At 37.6% G+C, this 22,174-nt stretch overlaps 1 protein-coding gene across 2 annotated transcripts; it reads left to right on the forward strand.

Annotated features, from left to right (window-relative positions):
- Nucleotides 1-80: 80 nt before the first annotated feature.
- Nucleotides 81-18,127, forward strand: ankrd28b (ankyrin repeat domain 28b). 2 transcript variants are annotated; one of them, XM_019119055.2, is made up of 28 exons: nt 81-302; nt 5,357-5,440; nt 5,527-5,605; nt 5,745-5,815; nt 7,027-7,227; nt 7,411-7,498; nt 7,585-7,727; nt 9,252-9,464; nt 9,548-9,626; nt 9,713-9,827; nt 10,009-10,091; nt 10,188-10,251; nt 10,979-11,047; nt 11,131-11,271; nt 11,360-11,471; nt 11,551-11,577; nt 11,662-11,736; nt 11,849-12,050; nt 12,433-12,520; nt 12,612-12,729; nt 12,830-13,049; nt 13,852-13,939; nt 14,019-14,102; nt 15,008-15,153; nt 15,244-15,326; nt 15,446-15,528; nt 15,618-15,709; nt 15,993-18,127. In XM_019119055.2, the coding sequence occupies exons 1-28, from the start codon at nt 276-278 to the stop codon at nt 16,274-16,276; spliced, it is 3,159 nt and encodes a 1,052-aa protein (XP_018974600.2). In that variant the 5' UTR covers nt 81-275; the 3' UTR covers nt 16,277-18,127. The 2 variants fall into 2 exon arrangements, with proteins under 2 accessions (XP_018974600.2, XP_042596751.1); XM_042740817.1 differs by having other exon boundaries at nt 10,009-10,251.
- Nucleotides 18,128-22,174: the final 4,047 nt, after the last annotated feature.

A 22,174-nucleotide genomic window follows, 5' to 3' on the forward strand; every position in this document is an offset into this window, starting at 1 on the left:
TGCACAAGCAAGCATCGCCCCCATCTGACTTTTAGCCAATCATCGTTCTTTGTACTGACGCTCAAACTACTGTCTAGCCAATCATCATCCCCGTTCTTTACGAGGCAGCAGTGGCGGTAATGTTATGGAGTTTTCTCCCCTGCTCATCAGTGGCAAGTAGGAAACCCCAGGCCTATTGGAAACGTTAGGTTTACCGACAACAAAACATCAGTATTCAAGTGGTGGTGAAAAATATCCGTCTAGTTCTGCATGAGATCCAAAGAGAGCATCGAAACATGGTGGTTCTCAAAATTAGAGACCAGGTGAGTGATGTCTGGAACAGCTAGCCGAGTTAGGCTAATAAGTGCTAACACGCTAGTGAACGACCCAGCAACCTCACAGATGAGTAAACTGTCCGAAGTCATTTAACCTAAGACGTTTAAGAGGTAGAATATGTTACATAATGCTAAGGAAAAAGAAAGCGAAACGTAATTTGTGGGTATTTGTCATCTCGTGCGGAATGATTGTAGCTAATAGTTGCTAAGCTAAATGTCCGCGAGCCACGATATTAGTAAAAACGGATTGTGACCGATGAAATGTCCCCCGTTTGTTTTCAATAATCTGTTAAGTAATTAATACATCGCACAAGTCTTCTGATTACTTGTTATCTTAAGGCTTGGGCAACAGTTGGTCTCGTGAGGTTAGATGATTAACATCTTTTTTTACTGCTGGATATAAACATGCTCAGATATCAGAGAGCTGGTTTTGATTAATAGTTTTGTTTATGGATTTGAAGTTGAGAGTCATATGATAACTTTAACGTCAGTCTTCATTAGCTGACAGCTTTGCTGAGTGCTCGACAGGTGTATGGTCGCCTATCAGTGATGCACAAGCCCAGTCATACAACGCAGCTCTAAAAATATTTCAACTATTGAATAAAATTTGGGTTTTACAGCAGATCTTAGTGTTATGTGAACTTTATTCACTTTATATATGCGATATTTCTAGCATTGGGGAAATGCAAGAATAGAGTGACTTTACAAGTGGGCCAAAGATGCCAGATATTTTGGACATTTGACCTTTGTAATGATGACACTGCCAGAAAGAGAGCCCCTGACGTCATAGATTTCACCTGTCACATTACCTTTTCCCTCAAGATAACTAAATGTTAAGAGAGTTGGAGCATTTCTACTTTTATTTCTACAGTAGTTTGTTTTTTCTTTGGCATTTAGTGTTTTTATGTGCGTGTAATTTCAGATTTTCCATGGAAGATTGCTTCTATTTACATATGTGTGTTTGATGGATGTTTATTAGGATTCAACATTAGGGAATATTTCTACTGACCCGGTCAGGACAGCGGTTTAGAGTTTAAATTGCTGTCAAAATTGCATTGGCTCTGCAAAAAAAAAAAAAAAAAAAAAAAGCCATTCCCAAACCCATGTTCAACCCATGTAACCTAATAAATTATAATAACTAATACAAATTTGAATGAATAAGGTTATGACACCATTGTTTTTAAATCAATTTTCAATGCCAGCAAATACTACTAGCCTACCTAATGTAAAGTTAACATCAGGTTTTGTACAGCAGATCTGATTTCTTTCCTGTTATTGCAGGAAATTTAAGGTACTTGCCAAGATGAGCATTTTGACATAATTGACATAAGTGTGTAATTGTCTATTCAAGTGTGTTAAGACATGCAAGAGAACACAATTCTAGTACTGAACTGAGTTTTCTTTGCTGTATTCTAAGTGATTAGAGTGTTTAAATTTATAAACCGGTGTTCTCTGGAAGTCAAACCCATGACCTTGATGTTACCGGTTTGTTTGTTCTCTCAGTTGACCTCCAGAACCAGACAGAGAGTTCAGTATCATGTTGTTTTAGTGCTTGTACATGTACACATGCGTTTACATCACTCAGGCTCCAGTTAGGAAGGACGAGGAGATACAGAAGCGCTCATCTCCATGGTGATGGCATTAAGTAGAGGAGCTCGTTAAAGGGGACCGAACACGATCGCATCGCTTGAATAGACGACTATACCCGTATGCATGCAGTAGAGCGCAGGCCACATGTGACAAATAGAGCCTTGTCTCGGCTTAGAGTTACTAAAGCAGCCTTTTTAAATGAAGCTTTCTTCAAGCACAAGTGCTTGCTTGTTATGTTCTCACGACTCTCAGTGTGAGCTTGTCCTTCCACTCACAACCTCAACTGAGACCAACTGGTTTAGATAAGCCAGAAAAGATCTAGGTAGATGAACTCTACATCAATGTTTTTTTTATTTTTTTGTATTAGTGATTAGTGAGATTTCATTTTTCTTATTGTGCTTTCCAAAAAAGATTTTAAATTATGCTATCTAATATGACGTGTGATTTCCGAAACTTCTGCATTGTGTGAAACCTGAGGCAAATCAACACTTGGCTGTTATCAGAATTTTCTGCATCCCATTTCACAACACTCAAGAATGTGTGACTGAACACTTCCTGTAACTCGGGCATAGTGCACATGCTTTCCATGAGTCACAGCAAGCCTGTACTGAAGAAGATACGGAAGGCATGTGCATTGTTCTCAACCCCTGTTTTTTTTTTTTTAAGTGATGATAAAGTATGTAGTATCTATAGAGATGAATATGGAAAGGAAACCGGTCTCTGCCAAGGAGAACTGGTGTCAGAGGTTTTCTTTGATAAGGATGCACTCATGGTTTCTATTTGTCTTCTATTTATCTATTCGTTTGTTGAAGCTGGCTAAATATTTATTGATAAACATCAAATTAGCTTTTTGTGTCCTTGATAAACCAGTAGTGCAAGCTAAGCTGCTGGGAGGAACAGTGGTGTCCAGTATTAACTCATGGCAGATTGGAGCAGATCTGCACTGTCTGCACCATCTGCTCTCTCCATGCTGGCGGAGACCAACATGATTTGCATCCATCTTTCAATTAATGATGAACATATTTCTTATTCTATTATTTTGAGCCTCGTCACTGGTTGGGATTCTCCTCTAGGTTTAAAACAACCCATTTATCTAATAATTTGTTTTAATATTAGATTACTTAAAATCTTGAAAATTAACTGTTCATCCTTTTTAAAAATGTAGTATATTTTTTGGAATAAGTATCTGATCATGGTTTTGATCATCCTCCAAGTGGATTTTGATTCAGTGTGTGAACCCTCAATTCATGATTTTAATGAATTACATTTCTAGTTTTTGATGTATCACACTGTGGTTTCTGGCTGCTTGTCACTTCACTTTTCTGTCATAGCCAAACTGTTCTCTAAAAATGCTTGGCGTGGTGGTAATTAGGGCTGCACAATTAATCGAAATGGAATCAAAATCGAGATTCGACAGAAGCTGCGATTGTCATGCGTATCTTTCAGGGAAGCACGGTTCTGTGATCAGCAGTTAATCTCCATCCAAAGGCCAGAGGGCGCTCTCGTTTTGAAACTTCAAATACTCCTCGCAGAAGAAACCCAGGAAATGCCTATAGCGGTAGCTGTATAAACAGAAGATTTAAAGGGTTAGTTCAGCCAAAAATGAAAATTATGTCATTAATGACTCACCCTCATGTCGTTCCAAACCCGTAAGACCTCCGTTCATCTTTGGAACACAGTTTAAGGTTTTAGATTTAGTCAGAGAGCTTTCTGTCCCTCCATTGAAAATGTATGTACGGTATACTGTCCGTGTCCAGGAAGGTAATAAAAACATCTTCAAAGTAGTCCATGTGACATCAGAGGGTCCGTTAGAATTTATTGAAGCATCGAAAATACATTTTGCTCCAAAAATAACAAAAATTATGACTTTATTCATCATTTTCTTCTCTTCCGGGTCTGTTGTGAGCGCGTTCACAACACTGCAGTGACGCCGCTGACGTACGACACTGCTGACGTGTTTTCTTTGTTATTGGGCGCAACAGAGAACACGTCAGCAGCGTCATACGTCAACAGTCACAGCAGTCGCGTTCACAACAGACCCGGAAGAGAAGACAATCCTGAATAAAGTCGTCATTTTTGTTATTTTTAGAGCAAAATGTATTTTCGATGCTTCAATAAATTCTAACGGACCATCTGATGTCACATTTGGACTACTTTGATGTTTTTATTACCTTTCTGGACATTGTCAGTATACCGTACATACATTTTCAATAGAAGGACAGAAAGCTCTCGAACTAAATCTAAAATATCTTAAACTGTGTTCCAAAGATGAACGGAGGTCTTACGGGTTTGGAACGACATGAGGGTGAGTCATTAATGACATAATTTTCATTTTGGCTGAACTAACCCTTTAACTGCTTTCATTGATTCAACGTGACAAATAAACTCAGGACTACGACAATATGTGGTTTATCTGAGTTCTTTTTAGTATAATTTTCATTAAACTAAAGTATATTCATAATGCAATGCTTTTATCACTGCTTAGAATACTAAGAAATATTTATATACTGAGAATACTTATTCTGTGTAAAAAGCCACATCATCTCACTGAAGGATTTATTTCAAACACTTGACTGGCATTATGAAGTGAGTTTGGAGTAAAAATATGTTATTAAATGTGGTATTTTCAAATGCTTTCAGATGGAGCAGCATTTACTACACAGAGCCGTAGTTCACTGAGAAGATATTCAAACCGCTGTCATTATCGCAAACGATTTCTTCGATTTCATAATCGTGCAATAAAATCGTCTGCAATTTTTTTTTGCATAACTTGTCAGTGAACTACGGCTCTGTGAAATAAATGCTGCTCCATCTGAAAGCACGTGATGATGATTTACTTCTGTTTACAGAACTGGCTTTACGAACTAAATGTGCATGACAATCACATTCGATTAAACATGCAGCCCTAGTGGTGATGATAATATATTGTTGGTCAAGATGCATCGATCGACCGGCCAGGGATTTTACACATTACCAGCAGTCAGTTTGCCGATTCCAAGCCGGTCCACTTTGACGTCACTCTCTCCTTTAAAACATGAATGTTTGTTTACTAGAATGAAAGCCTGACATTTTCTTTCAAATTATTGTAAGGGAAAGAAAATTGACCAATGATTACAAAATATGTCGATTTGCACTGCAGCTCAAAAAGACACAGCGAGGAGGCAGAGGTTGATTTTATTTAGAATCACTCTGGCACTTGAGGATGCATTTAAATAAGCAATACACAGGCAGTCTCATGACAACACTGCCTCAAGGTGCTCCTGCTTCTGTTTGCTGTCGGACGTCTTCAGGGAAGAGATTCAGCCATGTTTTTCCAGTTATTGCAAACAAGTTATCAGACTCTGCATTTAAGTTCACCTGTCAGGGCACAGATGAAATGTCACCGTTCAGATTTGGCTATGTTTCTCATTGTCAGTTGTGTGACTTGAAGTGTGTGTCTCTCTGTCTTTCAGCCTGCCCTGCTAAAAGCTATTTTCAATGTTGATCCGGATGAAGTACGCTCTCTCGTTTTCAAGAAAGAGGATGTGAATGTACAAGTAAGAAAAAAATGGCTGGATTTTAAATTGATCCACTTTATATTTCGAATTGGCTCACTTAATAATAAATAAACTATTTCTTTCAGGACAATGAAAAAAGGACACCGCTGCACGCAGCTGCTTACCTAGGAGATGCTGAGATTATAGAGCTCTTAATTTTATCAGGTAAATTCTTCTGGAATATTCATCATAATGAAACTAATTTTCTGAAGCTTCTCGTATCTCCTCCCTTTGATTCCAGGTCTCTTCAAATGTGGCTTTGATGTATTGTCATACTGTTATTCATGTTTTGCTTGTGATGTAGGGGCGAGGGTGAATGCCAAAGACAACAAATGGCTGACTCCTCTGCACCGCGCAGTGGCATCCTGCAGTGAGGTATTAAAACACACAGACACACACTTGGATTCTGTAGGTTTTGCTTAAACATTGCTTCCTGAAGAACAGAATTGTCACAGTACCATAATTGCTGTAGGGAATACCAAACTAGTGACACAGATTCCGACAGCACAGCAAAAGCTAGGTCCCATTCTTCCTATTAACAAATCATTAACTATGACTTTTGCCTAAAATTGTGCAAGATTAGGGATGTAGAATATGGTCATGCAGAATATGTGCTTTATAAGTACTAATAAACAGTCAAAATATATTAATTACAAGCACACTAATAAGCAATTAGTTAATAGTCAAAATTGGTCCTCATACTAAAGTGTTACCTATGTTACATATAAATATTTTAAATGAAACTTCAGTGTAGCCTACAAGTGATCAAGTAAATTAAATAAACATTCCATAAATTAGGTAAACATTGAATCCAGTATTTATCAAAGTAACAGTAATAAAAAAAAAGTAAAAGAAAAAAACACAAGCAAAGGAATAAATAAAAACAAAAAAGCAAATATATAAGTAATGTAAAAGTTTCTGTTAGGTTTACAGGGTTTTTGTGGGTTATAAAAGTTCTTAATTTGCCCTTCCTTAAATCAAGGCTTTAAAAAGTTGCATGTTTGCATGCATTGCAAAAAAAATGCATACATTTTCCAATACATATACTCTTAAATTAAGATACATTTACTTAAAATGTAAAATCTTGGAAAAACTGATCAAAATTGAGTTTATGCTTTAAACGAGAAAATGTGTTAGATTTTTGCAGTGTGACTAGAAGGTACAGTAAAAGTTATTTCCATATTCTAGTGGTTGGGAGCAGAGCCATTCAAGCTTTAAACTATTTTATTTTGTAAATTGAATGAAAATGTAATGGAGATTTTTCAAACTTTACAACTCATTGTGTGCTCCCTAGACATTCTCATTAAGAGAACATATTGACGTGTTGTGTTCTCTTCAATTAATTCCTTAATTTCTTTTTCACTTGGTCTTTAAAAGGTCTTAAATTTACCTTCATAAAACCTGCAAAAACCCTGTATCTGAAACTTCAGGCACTACTATTTTTGACTTGAGCTTATATGTGTAAATTGACAAATTGTGACTTGCTTGAAGTTGTGAAAGTATGCAGCCACAAATTAAGGGAACAAAATGAAAAGTAACGCTTCAGATAATTGATCCGTCTCTTCCTGTGACCTTGTGCCCTGCAGGAGGCTGTGCAGGTTTTGTTGAAGCACTCTGCCGATGTGAACGCTCGCGATAAGAACTGGCAGACTCCTCTACATGTGGCCGCTGCTAACAAAGCGGTCCGCTGCGCTGAGGCATTGGTGCCACTGCTTAGCAATGTTAATGTATCAGATCGGGCTGGACGCACAGCTCTGCACCACGCTGCCTTCAGTGGCCACCTGGAGGTCAGTGAACAGCCGTTTGCATATGTGTGGGTTTGTTGAAATGATGGTTCAGAATTCATAAAGTACTTGGAGGTACAATTGAGAGATGAATATTTATCATTATTTAAATTCAGTTTTTTTTACACACTGCAAATGTATTGTTTTATTGTCCTCCATGTGTAATGCATGTTTTTCTGCTGTCAGATGGTGCGGTTACTGCTATCCAGGGGAGCAAATATAAATGCATTTGATAAGAAGGACAGAAGGGCGATCCACTGGGCGGCATACATGGGTGAGACAAAGCGATTATTTGTTTTCCAGCCTTTTGCACAACCATATGTGGGCTCTTATAAATTCAAAACCCTTTCAACCCCTCAGGTCACATGGAGGTGGTCAAACTGCTGGTATCTCATGGTGCTGAGGTGACGTGTAAGGATAAGAAAGCTTACACACCCCTCCATGCTGCAGCATCCAGCGGGATGATCAGTGTAGTGAAGTATCTGCTGGACCTAGGAGTGGATGTGAGTGTTCACATTGTCATACTTTCTTAACATGCATGTCTGTGTACTGGCCAATATTGAATATGTACATTATAGATTATAATGGCCTTATACGAAACTTAAGTTTAATTAAGTTTTATAAGAAAAATTTATCATAACACTAATGTTATAATTCTTCCTTGATTTACAGCTTATAGAGAGGTGTTTTAATTAGTGATGAACATACAGATTTTTTAATGAGTGATGCTGATATTTCACACTGCCTTCTATTTTGTACTGTTCTCTGAGGTCTCCATATTATATGATCAAGATTTTTACATAAAAAAACATCATAATTTAGAAGTAATAGTCTATTTTCTGTCCTGTTTTGATCCCCCTCATCAGATGGCAGATTGTGGACGGAAGTAAATGCCCACTGCTATGATTGGCTATCTGTTGTGTATGTTTGACAGCCTGCATCCTACACAGATGGATGGTGCTGTGTTTTAGGTCAAAAATGCATAAATACTCAGAATATATCACACGATCTTTAATAAAGATTTAAACAAATCCACAGTAAAATCAAGTGATCAAAGGACCAAGTTCTTACTGATGCGGTCTGGATCTTCATTAAAAATAAAGTTAATTCACTCTTTCCTAATGTTGGAATTAGAAGGAAGACAGTGCAAATACTCGTTGTCTTCAGAGCATTTTAATTTTTTGGTTTCTGCATAGACATGCGTTTGACTCTCTTGTTGTTCACACTATGTGCACAAATTGGTGGGCAGAGCTAAACAGGCAGTGATTTAGAAGCAGGCGTTGATCTACTACTGCGGAGGCAGTGTTTAGCCACACTATTACGTCATAGATTGGCACATTCCACAAGCTGTCGTTTTGGCAGTAAATGTTGTATTGGTGTGTAAAAATGTCCTTTTGGTTTAGTTAAAACATCATGATTATTTTAAACTAGACTTTTTGCTCTTTTTACAATACATACATTATTCAATACATTACAGTGCATCACAGTATCTTAATTGAAAGATTCTCCTGTGAATCTACGGCACAGTTTCTGTCCGTCTCAAGCGGTTTGCTTTACTTTTGTCCATTGCTGCATCTTTTAAAAGGTGTTTTATGTTTTTCATGGAATTCAGTGCCAACAGTTTCGAAAATGCTTATGTGTCTGTTTATATTGATTAGAGCTAGTGTCACATCATGGTAACCGTATTGGCAGTGAGCAAGTTGAAGTGGCAGTCAGTTTGATTGACTAGAACATAATAAAATGCTTCCCTCACAACGTGGCATGCTTTCACACAGTCATTTGTACTCTTGTGGGTGGTTTGGTCCAAGTATGGTTCAGACGGCATCATGCTAACCTTTTCATCTAGAAATCCGCTTCAAAGGAACTAAAAGAGTAGATTGCTGTGCTTATGAAGAGCATGTATAACTAATTGGGCTACACCACAATGCTTAAATTGGTTGCACACCTCTGTTCGGCCTCATTCAGTCATACAGTAATTAAACTGCAGTGTGAATGTCTGAACATTTGAACTATGGACATGCTTACAGATGAATGAGCCAAACGCGTATGGGAACACGCCACTGCACGTGGCATGCTACAACGGTCAGGATGTAGTGGTGAACGAGCTGATCGAGTGTGGTGCGAATGTGAACCAGGTTAACGAGAAGGGCTTCGCACCCCTGCACTTCACCGCCGCCTCACGTCACGGAGCGCTCTGCCTTGAGCTGCTCGTGGGAAATGGAGCCGATGTCAATATCAAGGTGGGACCTCTATTATGGCTGCACATGTGTGACAAAAATCACAAGTGTATTCCGTTGTCACTTGGTTATTTATCTTTTTGTAGAGTAAGGATGGTAAGACTCCTCTACATATGACCGCAATCCACGGGAGGTTCTCAAGATCTCAGGCGATTATTCAAAATGGTGAGTCTTGAGTTTGGAAGTTTTCCATTACTGATGTGCAAACCCGCAGTATCTGACAGCGTCTTGTTTGTTTCGTGTATGTGTAGGTGCTGAGATAGACTGTGAAGATAAGAACGGGAATACTCCTCTGCACATCGCAGCTCGATACGGACACGAGCTTCTCATCAACACACTGATCACTAATGGAGCTGATACAGCCAAGTAAGAATTCTCATTCCCATGTGCTTGCTAATTACTGAATATAACAGCTTTGTTTCATTTATGCATTAACTGTCGAAATATAGATGTAGGCAGAAATTCAAGAATTTATCAAACGATCCCACACATCTATACACCTATATCCGTCTGTCTGTAACACTGTAACACTGGATCTTTCTTTTAGGAGGGGAGTTCATGGCATGTTTCCACTGCATTTGGCTGCCCTCAGCGGCTTCTCAGACTGCTGTCGTAAGCTGCTGTCATCTGGTAAGCTGTATCACTGCTCAGATAGTCAGCCAGTGCACTTTTTGTGCATGGATTACATAATTTATTGCAATGTAACAGCAAGTCTCTGTCTTCCAGGCTTTGATATAGACACCCCTGATGACTTTGGAAGGACCTGTTTACATGCTGCTGCTGCCGGCGGGTGAGATTATTTTTGATTTTATGATCAGTGATGACAGTTTTTCTTGGTCCCAATCTGTTTATTAAAAACAAAAAATAAGATTAAAATGTATTGATATTTTGGGGGGCATAAATGTCAGAAGTATACAGATATTAAAAGAATACAATTTTTTGGAAAGAACATGTATTAGTTTTGTGTAATCTTATTTATGTTGCTTAAAAATATTTTAACAAAAATGTATACAAAGTAATGTCTTTACAAAACAAGACTTATTTATATTTTAAAAACGTTTGTCAACATATAGAAGAAAGAAACTTAAATCATGAAATGCTATCATAAGGACCCTTGCACACTCATAATTTAATGTCTTAAAATATCCGATCATTTAACCTTTTTAGGATAAGTCTATGCCAAGGTTAGTTCATATTGTGAAAAAATGTAAGGTTTTTATAGTTAATGATATTGCATGGGTATTCAGTGTGCAAGTTAAATATTATAAAAATATAGCTAAAATATTTACTGGTGGTTGCAATCTAACATCATTACATTTTCATTTAAATGGTATTAATGTTTTTTCAAATCATATGAAACCAGCATCAATGATTATATTTCTAAGAAAAGTTTTTTATTATTATTATTATTGTGAATACTTTGTCACTGAGCAATCTAGTGCAACCCATTTAATGTTTCATTCACGTAGCTTGAGACTGTATTGTTTTATCTTATTAAAATGTGTTTTCTACCACAGGAACCTTGAGTGTCTGAATCTTCTCCTCAACACCGGGGCAGATTTCAACAGGAAGGACAGCTTTGGAAGGTGTGTTTCCTCTGCACATAGTCATTCATTATGCAGTATGATATTTTTGATCGTGAGGGTTGAGCGTACAATCTCTTCTTTAGGACACCTTTGCACTATGCAGCTGCAAACTGCAACTACCAGTGCCTGTTTGCTTTGGTGGGTTCAGGAGCCAATGTCAATGAGCTTGACAAGAGGGGCTGCACCCCCCTCCATTACGCCGCTGCTTCTGACGCAGATGGAAAGTGAGTTACTGTATCACATATGAGTGATCGGATGTGCATAACTTGTTAAACGACAAGTATTTACCAGTCTCTCTCGTTCCCTAACTAGGTGCCTGGAATATTTGCTGAGGAATGATGCCAACCCAGGGATCCGAGACAATCAGGGCTACAATGCAGTGCATTACGCCTCTGCTTACGGACACCGCCTGTGTCTGGAGCTGGTGAGATGACTTCAAATCATGTGATTAGGTCTATGTTTTTAATCATTTCAGCTTAATATATTTCTGTATTCTTCATCAGATTGCGAGTGAAACTCCTTTAGATGTGGTAAGTGCTGCAACTCAACATAAACCTCTTCAAGATTGTCGCAGAGTGATGAGACCTAATTAGATCTGTTGTGTCTTGTTTTGGTTAATGGAAACCTCAGGGACAGACATCCTAAATGACTCTGATGTACGTGCTCCTGTGAGCCCTCTGCACCTGGCTGTGAGTACAGTCTCCATCTTGTTTGCGCACCAAATGTTGGGAAACATTGTAATTCTCTTATGCTTTCTGGCTTGAGATTCTATTTAACAGTTGTTTTAACGGATATCCTCAGGCATATCATGGACATCACCAGGCTCTTGAGGTATTGGTTCAGTCTTTGCTGGATTTGGATGTGAGAACAGCACAAGGACACACGCCGCTGGACCTGGCTGCCTTCAAAGGCCACGTTGAATGTGTGGATGTGCTCATCAACCAGGGGGCTTCCATCCTAGTGAAAGACTACACACTCAAGCGCACCCCCATCCACGCCGCTGGTATGGTGTACAAAGACTAATGAGATTACATGACGTTCAGTTATTTGCAGAATTTGTGACCATACAGTTGGGAATTGGAATTATTTTTATTGGTTAATTAAAAGGAAAAAGTCATATTTTATAATAAAACCAAAGACTATAGATATACAAAGATGGTTCACTTCTATTACTTATGAATGGGAGAAACTGCAATGGATGGGTGGATGTATATCAGTCTATTGCAAATGCCAGAATGTTTTACTGTTCATGTACATTCACATACACTCTAATGTAGGAGATTGGTATCAAATCAGCCTCCTCCTATCGAAGCATCGTATCTTCGGCTATTCGGGTCACCCCTACTCTCATGACGCATATATATGTCTTCTTTTTTGCCTTGCAGCCACAAATGGTCACTCTGAATGTCTCCGTTTGCTCATCGGAAATGCTGACCTGCAGAGTGCAGTGGACATTCAGGATGGGATTGGCCAGTAAGTACTTGAGACTATTTTCCAGTTTCTCCTTGAAGAGAGTAATGGTAATTATAGATTGCAGAGTCAGATTCATTTATATGTTTTTCAGGACGCCTCTGATGCTGTCAGTGCTGGGTGGACACACAGAATGTGTTTACTCCCTTATTAATAAAGGAGCCAATGTTGATGCCAAAGACAAACGGGGCCGCACTGCTCTGCACAGAGGGGTAAATCACGACCGATTTTCTTCGGTATTTCTACTGGTTCTGGCTCTCACCTGTGCTAGTACTTCAAAGCGTGGCTCATGGGTGTGTGTGTTCCATTCAGGCGGTGACGGGTCATGAGGAGTGCGTGGAGGCCCTGCTGCAGCACAATGCCAGTTTCATGGTACGGGACTGTAGGGGGCGCTCTCCAGTGCACCTTGCGGCCGCCTGTGGCCACGTTGGGGTTCTGGGGGGCCTTCTGCATGCTGCCCAGTCAGTAGTGACCATTCCTGTCATCACTGACCACCAGGGCTACACGCCCCTGCACTGGGCCTGTTATAACGGTGAATAAACACACTTGCCAATCACAGATCGATACACCCTACCAGTTTAAAGGCCTGCTTGCACCAAGTCTGATGAAAATAATGCAGGGTTCCCATTCTCATTGAAATGTCAGGCACTTTAAAAACTGGTTTCCAGACATGGAAAAGTCATGGAAATTTCTGTAGTCGTTTAATGTAAAGTTAATTTACTACTTTGAATTTCTGGTTGTGATCTGTTTGAAGGCTCAGGAAGTCGAAACCTCTTGAGCTACGTTCAAATTTAAGCTTGTTTTCCTTCTTAGGGACTTTCACTCACTCATATGCGTAATTATTATGCATAATCTTATTTTAAGGAATAGTTTTTTGTGTACAAATGCAATTTCTCTTTACCAATCTTTGTGTAATGATGATAATGTAGTAATTATGATCGACTGGACAAGTTATGGAAATTCATTGGTCAGAAAGGGTGGGAACCCTGTAAATGGCACTTTGGTGTCTGTTTGTCATGTGATGCAAAATGTTAAAACCGAAATGAAAGCATGTTATTCTGAAATATATTTCAATCTGAGAAATGACTCCCTGTTTATTTATTTTAAATAATCTGGGAAAAAGACAAAACTTGTTGGGAAAGGGTTCATAGGAATGCTGTTTCATTTTCAAATCTGTTTGTTGAAATCTCAAAGATCTGGTTTGTTGTGACTAAACCTGACAAGGTGAAATGCCAACCAGCACAATCACAAAATTATATATATTTTTTTCCTTTGAGCAGGACTCCAGAAGCTTGTTAGATAAACTGTTGTTACACCAAATTCTCTCTCTGCAGGTCATGACACTTGTGTTGAAGTGTTGCTGGAGCAGGAGTTATTTCATAAGACTGAAGGGAACACCTTTAGCCCCCTTCACTGTGCTGTGTAAGTGCATTTGGTTTGGGTTGGTATGTGATTGTGTTTAAAAGAGCAAAATATTGAAGCTGTTTTTTATGACCTTCAGTATAAATGACAATGAAGGAGCCGCTGAGATGTTGATAGACACACTTAGTCCCGCCATCGTCAATTCAACTGATTCCAAAAACAGGTACTGGTCTTATTCTGTTTATTTAGTCTTTCATCTATTAAGATCAATGTGGCTTGTGAGGACACTTTCATTTTTTTTTTCAATCGTATATTTTAAGAGTTAATACCGTTTAATTTCTTTAATGTAATATCAATGGTGGACAAAACATTGCTGTTATCAAGCAAAATTAAAACTTTTACAAATCATTTGTTAATAAGAATTAAGTTGAAATAAAATAAGACTTAAAAACTAACCAAAAGAAGTACTAAAATGACTAAAACTGAAATAAATAAATAAAATATATAACAAACATAACAAAATTGCTTAAAAACTGAACACATAAAAAATAAATGCCAATTCAAAATATTTATAAATACTATAATAGTTTTTAAATGATGCTAAATAACACAGATAAAATCTTACTTAACTTCAATAATAAGTATCAGAATTTTGCTATTGGAAATTGAACCAAAACTATTCTGTTCATTACCTAATAATGTAGATGTTTTCCTTAAATCTAGTAAATGTAATTTCACATGTTTTTCTTATGGAAAAGTATAGATGCAAATCAAAATATAGACATTATGGAAATTATTTATAAATAATGTTAAACAATTGTTTTTGGTAACACTTTAGAACAGGGAAGTTTTCCCTGAACAAACTCCTAATTTTCTGCTTATTTATAGTTTGTGAGGTAGTTGTTAAGTTTAGGTATGGGCTAGGGTTAAGGGATCAAAAATATGGTCATGCAGAAAAAGGCATCAGAATGTGCCTTATAAGTATTAATAAACAGCCAATATGCTAGAAATATGTATGCTAATAAGCAACTAGTTAATAGTGAGAATTGGTACTTGAAATAAAGTGTTACCTTATTTTTTTTAACCCTCACTTTTTGTGGTTGGGGTAACTTTTTCTCTCTGTGACAGGACTCCTCTTCATGCTGCGGCGTTCACAGATCATGTGGAGTGTCTGCAGCTCTTGCTGGGTCATAACGCACAGGTGAACTGTGTGGATGCTGGAGGCAAAACCCCACTCATGATGGCCGCTGAGAACGGCCAGACTAATGCAGTCGGTAGGACCTCAAATGTTTTACATTTTTTTTTAGTTAACTGAGTTTGTGTTTGTTTTTTGATGTGTCATGATGTCTGTCTGTGTTTGGCAGAGGTGTTGGTGAGCAGTGCAAAAGCAGATCTCACGCTACAGGATGCCAACAAAAACACTGCTCTCCATCTGGCCTGCAGTAAGGTACGAAACACTCTGTTCTATAACTTAATTCTTCATAAGTTATATGCATCTAGTATAGATTGTGTGATGTTCTCATAACTGTTACTGTCACTGTATTGATTTTCATTTGATCTCTATAGGGTCATGAAACCAGTGCCTTGCTGATCTTGGAGAAGATCACTGACAGAAACCTCATCAACTCCACCAGTGCAGCTTTGCAAACGTATGGTCAACACACAGAAATTATGCACTTAAACTGATTTACAAAAATGTATTAAACTATAAGCCTAATATTAAATTGTCATGTTCCAGGCCCCTGCATGTGGCTGCCAAGAATGGCTTGACTGTGGTTGTCCAAGAACTACTAGCTAAGGGTGCTAGTGTGCTAGCCGTGGATGAAAATGGTAAATGCTGATGATTTCTAATCTTATCCTGACTATAGTTTTTCTTATTTGTTTAAAGAGATGAGCAATATGTTGTGGATCATTTTGTGTGTGTGTGTATGTATGTATTAGTGGTCAACCGATATATGGTTTAGGTTTGAAAATAGGCAAAACAAATTATTGTTTCAAAACAATTCATAATATATATCTACATATTTATTAGGTTATATTTAAAAATAATTATCATCAGTATCAGTATTAATTTTTTTGCATCCTGACGGGTCTTCTCTCATTTCTCTGAAAGGCTACACTCCAGCCCTTGCTTGTGCTCCTAACAAAGATGTGGCAGATTGCCTGGCGCTAATCCTGGCCACCATGATGCCAGTGTCTCCCGGCGGAGGAGCGGTGCCCAGCCTCACGTTCAGTGCCATCAATCACTACACCAGCCCCAGCAAAAGTGTCACGTTCGACAGTCTGCCCATGCTCCGCTCCGATCACAGCTCCTACTGCAATTACAACAGCATCGGCCGCCACGACGGCTTCTACAAGGACGACGAGCTAAACGACTCTGACTCAGAGACGTACTGAAGAGGAGAAAAGGAGAGGCACACATTTTGTCTTAATTACCCAGCGGCCGGCCACTCCGCAGAGCCTTAAGAGTCTCTACACACAACACACACAAACAGACACATGTATGAGGCGCAGCAGGCTGGCCCTCCCAGCCCCCTTATCCATCAGCTCAACCTCTGCCAGCGCATCTTGCCCTACACAAATATGACGGATAAGTGGGCGGACCTCTCGACATGGCAATAAAAGACAAGAATCAGCAGCCTGGGAGCAACTTTTGCACAAGCAGTTTGACACTGTCGTAGTGCAGCTGGGTTTGGACGTTTAAATCCTCCCTCGCGAAAGACTGGGATATTTGTGATGCTTTCAACGGCTTCAAGTTAGTGTGCACTTCTGAATCGATCATTTACATTCACTTGGAAAGAAATGATTTATTTTTTAAAATGCAATTTTAATACCTGTCAATTTCTCTGTCCCTCTGATGGGGATAAAATAAAAAAAAATTTAAAAAAATAAGTTTCAGTAGTTTCAAAACTGCAAGGGCAAATCGAGGACATGAACATCAGCATTGTAATGCTTTTGGCCACAAGCATGAGTGATGATAAAATGCTAACTGTCTCCATCTTCAGTTTTAGGATAAATTATTCTTTTTATCTATGGTATTTATTTTTACTTTCCATTTTTCTTCATCATTTTGTGCCTTCATAAATTACTGTATGGAGGGAAGGGGCAGCTTTAGAGAAAATCTACGATGCACAAGAACTTCAACACTACGTCTGTGAAAAGCACTGAAAATGAAGAGGCAAATGGATCCCAGCATGCTTTGCTCCAGAATGAGGAACACTGTGTAAACCAATGGTAGAACAGCATTTGATCTCTTTGTATGTTGATATATAAATATATATTCTATTTTTTCTGGCTCTTATTAACATGACTTTTTTGGGCAGGTATGCTCGCTTTGATTTAGCAAATGAAACCACTCGATCGTTCTGTGATGGCCTGTCAGAAACCTGTGTTTGTCTCTTCAAGCTTTGATTTTTGGAATGATTGAAACTGGAAATCTGTTCAGTACAGCTTCCCAGCTGAGAGGGGGTCAGCAGGGATCTGTTTCCTTTCCTGTCCTTTTCTTTGGGGAAAAAGAGAGTGATTGGTGCGGTCGATGGCCGCTGCTGCCCCCTACCCACAATAAGAGATTCCTGTATATTTTATGGTTGATTAAATAAATAAATGAGTTCAGTACTTCAAATCTTATTTTTCTTATCAATTGTTTGAAGGTGCCATAGAATGCAAAAATCACTTTTATAAGGTGTTTGAACGCAGTTGTGTGGCCGCGGTATGTGAAAACAACCAGCCTATAATGGATAAGATCCACTCACTCATTGTTTTAGAATCCCAATAAATCAATGTTGTAAAATTGACTGTAATTTCTAAGGGTTTATGAAGTTTCAACACATGCTGTCTTTTTGTTTTCTGGCTGGACCGAGTGCAGAAGAGTTCAGAGTTCATCTCAGTTTAAATGTACTTTCACTGAGAGCTGTTCTCCTGCAACGATTAGCTGCTAAATATTTTCATTTAAGTGTGAAACTTAAGCGTTATAGTTTCAGTACACTTATAGGGGATGATACTCTGTTTGGAATAAACCAATTATATTCAGACTCTGAAAGTAATTATAATTCTTCAGTCAAGATTTAAGTAATATTGATTAAACCTGAATTAAAAATCAGTTGTTTCTCTGCGCCAGAGATGATATAGCTTCTGATCTGATTGAGATGATGCTGTAAAACAGGAATCTTCAAACTTCTCTTATTCTCTGTAATGACCTATTTACCTTGTCAGAATAATAAAGTAAAATAAAAAGGGTGGAAAACCTGAGAAGGAACATTCATGTTTATTTGTGTAGACTAAAAATAGGGCTGTCAATTGTTCATCTCAGTTTTTTTTTTTTTTTTTTGTTTTTTTAATCTTTAGAAAGTATAATTAAGCAATATTGTGTTAAACATATTTAACCAGTACATTACATTAAAAATATTATTTTTTATTCTTAATATTATTTATTATTCATGACCAGACTGAATCTCCCAGAGACCAAAAACGAAAAAAGTCTAAATAAAATGTTGTATCCACTGATCTATAACAGTTATTTATAGCCTAGATCAGTGGGGTTTTTTTGTGTGTGTGTGTCAAAACTTTATTTGAAGATGTAGCCTATTATACATGTCAGTAGATACCATGTTATGTTAATACTTTTTGTGTTTAATGTTTTTATTTCAATGTTTGTGCAAACAAAAAGTGCATAGTGTTGCTACATTTGTTTCTGAAATACTTTTTGAACATTTCCAGCACATTTTAACGTAGCCTATTAGGCTATATCATGTTATACCACATATAACAGTTTAGACTGATACATTATATAAGATAATACTATAATTGTATAACATGGGTAGCTCTCAGCCACTTTCATTTTTAAAAAACTTGAATAAAATAAGGTTGGAGACCCCTGATTCTAAATTATCCTGTAAATATAAAGACCCAGCAGAACACACAGATCTTTTAAATAGCAATAGGAAATGGCAGCAGAATAAAAAAAGAAAAGAAAGTATAAAATGTCTCAGAAATAAGTTCAGAAGCAGTAATGTTTTTTTTATCGTTCTGTGGGATATGCAATAAAAAAAAAAGTCTCCCTTTGAGCTTTCACACTCCTGGTTGTTAGTGCAAAATAATAATTGGTTGTCAACATTCGTCCTTATATTCATATTCATTAAAATATTTCCTATTTGTATTTCACTAATATGTCCGGTAGTCTTTTACATTCATCATGCCCCTTTAAAGGTTAAGCCATAAATACCACCGTCATTATAAGAGGCTATTCTGAGTTGTATGTCTCTAAGTGAGCCATGATGACGCAGTAAGGTTAATTATATCAATTATGGCACTCAGTGTCTGTCCAGATTTTCTTTGAGAAAAAAGGAAATGCCAATTTGCCAGAAGGTGCAAATTGTTCATGTATGGCATGCCTCTTATGCTGTGTATAAAAGCAGGGGCAGAAAGCTTTTGGGAAACCGAGGCAACCCAACTGCAAACTGACCTGGCAATCACAGCCACTGCAAACATGTGAGTTCTTTCAGTCAGATGAAGATGTTGTGGTGGTCCGAGGAAGACTCTGTGATGTCTCTGTGTTTGTGTTTGGTATCCAGGTTGACAGTATTGGCTCTGATGACACTGCTGATGGTCTCGGTTGAGTCGGACCTCTCAAATGAAGAGTGGAAGTCTCTGAGTAACCCACAGAGCAGGACCCTGGTGAGTCAGACAGCAATCTGATTTATATAAGATTTTTTTTTTTTTTTTTTTTTTTGAGATTTTGGGCTATTTAGCTTTTTTTGATCTTAAACATCCAGAATACTATTTATTAAGGTGTTTATTTTATTGCACTTTATCTTTTTGCATCTGTAGATTTAAATTAAAATATGTATTGTTAAAAGCCGTTTTCTCAAAATTATTATTTTTTTTTCTCCTACACTGAGCCATAATGTAAAATTGGTATTTATGGACTAAACGTGTATTATTTAGTCAGACACTGTGTATTTTTAAGCTTCATTTATTCTTTTGTTCTTATAATGCAAATATTTAAATAACACACTGCATTTTAAATTCATGTTGTCATCATTCATTCATCTGTCCTATATTTTCACAGTTTTTCCGGATCCTGCAGTCGTATCTTGAAGGCAGAGAGAGTGAAGCTCGAGCGATGAACAGGAAAACGAATGTGAAAGAGAACAAAAACAGCAATGTAGAAAATACTGGTTATGACAAGTATGACCTCTTTCTTCATAATGACATTTATGGTGTTTAGTTGAAGATTTCAGTTTTAGTTTGACAATGTCTAACATAAATCGGGTGTTAGGTCTAACAGCTTGAGAAATGTTCAAGGCATTATGTTTGTAATGATGTGTAGTATAGTAAAATTTAAACACTTAATGTATTTCTCTTCTAAAATGCTGTATGTTTTCTGTTATAAATGTATTACAAAGTTAAAAACTAGTTAATAAAAGCTAAAAATGGCATAGATATTGTTTATACGTAAGTACTAAGACATGTATTGTTATTTCAAAAGTATAATTCCTTTAGTTGAAATCTTTGTAGTTGTTTATTTGTTTACTAAATAAATATGAATGGAAACAGTGGAATGAAAATGAGATGAACAGTTGTTCTTCGTGAATTACGTCTGGTCAAATATTTCAAGTCTGCTCTTTTCTACTTATATTCCATCCTTAATTTTTACCAAACAAAAGGAACCCGTCAAAGAAGCAGACATTATCCAGAAACCTTGTGAAATAGGGTCCCTTTTTAAGATCTTAAAATAAATGATTGAAAATCCATAAAATCCTTTTGAACTTCAATCTTAAAGGGGTCTTCGGATGCTACCTGCACTTTTATAAGTTGTTTGAACTGAAATGTGTTTTGGCAGTGTGTGTACACAACCACTCTATGATGATAAAAATCCAGCCAGTGATTTTTTTTTTTTATCTACTAAAATCTTTACCCCTTTCTCAAATCGAGCCGATCTCAGATGCCTGTCTGTGTGACATCACTGTGGGCCCCTCCCACGATGGTTTGATTGACAGTAGCGTTTCAGCACAGACTGGACTGGCGTCCTACCTTAGACCCACCCTGAGTGAGTATGTAGAAGTAAGTATAAGGTTTTTTAATAAATCTTTGCAAATCTCCTTTCCTAATAATGTGCTAATTAGCAAGTTTCACGATGAATGCTGCTGAAGTAAATAGTCTCTCAGAGAGCAGCTCGAGAGGGGCGGGGTCAGCAGAGCTCATTAACATTTAAAGGAAAATGCTGCAAAACGGCTTGCTCTGAAAAGAGCTGTTTTTGACAGGGTAAAAAAGGTGTTTTTTACACCTCCACTGAGAAATTTTAACCAAACTATGTTACAGACTTTTTATTAAGACCCTAAAGAATCATATCAACTTGTGGAAAATGTGCATCCGATAACTCCTTTAAAATCTTCACTAGGTTTCTTGCTAACAGACTAAATAACTGTATAGGGAAAATTGTTCATCATGACCAGTCTGGTTTCATTTATAGGCGACTAATGAATATCTGACATGCCAGGTTTGAGTCTCAAACTAGTTTTGCAGTTCTTGCCTTGGACACAGAAAAGGCATTTGACCAAACTGAATGGGACTATATTCTAGCTGTGATTAGAGAATTTGATATGGGGGATACATTCATCTCCTGGGTGTAAAAAATAGAGCTTCGGTTTTAACCAATTTCAATAGATCATCTCAATTTTTATTACGTAGACGCACCCGTCAGGGCTGTCCACTCTCGCCCTTGCCATTGAAAAGAACCCTATAATTTTGCCTCCAAATTTAGGCTGAATCAATCATCATATTTCTCTCTATGCAGACGGCATTATTCTATATCTTCGCAACCCAGAACAATCTATACCACCCTTGCTAAATTTATTGGAAACATTTGGTAAAGTCTCAGGTTATTCGGTAAACTGGCAAAAAAGTGGATTTTTGGCGGTGACTAACAATATTGACTCAAATTTTATGGTAGTCATCTTTTTAAAATGGCCACAAATAGTTTGAAATTTCTTGGAGTTAATATATAACCCTTAGACCCTAAGGATATATATAAATATAACTTTTTATCTATGTTAGAAAATCTGAAAAGCAGTATAAAATACTGGAGGACCCTACCACTTTCAGTGATGGGGCGTGTGAATGCCATTAAGATGGTGATATCACTTTATGATCAATAACTCCCTCAGGATATGGCTCAGATCAGTAAGACATTCAAACTGCCAAGTACCTCCTTTTTTGCTCCTGTCTGTCGTAACCTTGCCTTCAAGCCCTCACTACTAGATCCAGTGTTCATAGGTTGAGCTTGATCAGGAATCA

This window comes from Cyprinus carpio, chromosome B16 (genome assembly GCF_018340385.1).
Source record: "Cyprinus carpio isolate SPL01 chromosome B16, ASM1834038v1, whole genome shotgun sequence".
In the NCBI taxonomy this organism is placed as follows: domain Eukaryota; kingdom Metazoa; phylum Chordata; class Actinopteri; order Cypriniformes; family Cyprinidae; genus Cyprinus; species Cyprinus carpio.

What these genes read in the sequence shown, in the direction of transcription:
- ankrd28b (XM_042740817.1), top strand. Translation starts at nt 276, where the DNA reads ATGGTGGTTCTCAAAATTAGAGACCAG. An exon ending in AATGGAGCTGATACAGCCAA is followed by an intron (nt 9,828 to 10,008) that starts GTAAGAATTCTC and finishes TCTTTCTTTTAG; the next exon opens with GAGGGGAGTTCATGGCATGT. An exon ending in TCCATCTGGCCTGCAGTAAG is followed by an intron (nt 15,327 to 15,445) that starts GTACGAAACACT and finishes TGATCTCTATAG; the next exon opens with GGTCATGAAACCAGTGCCTT.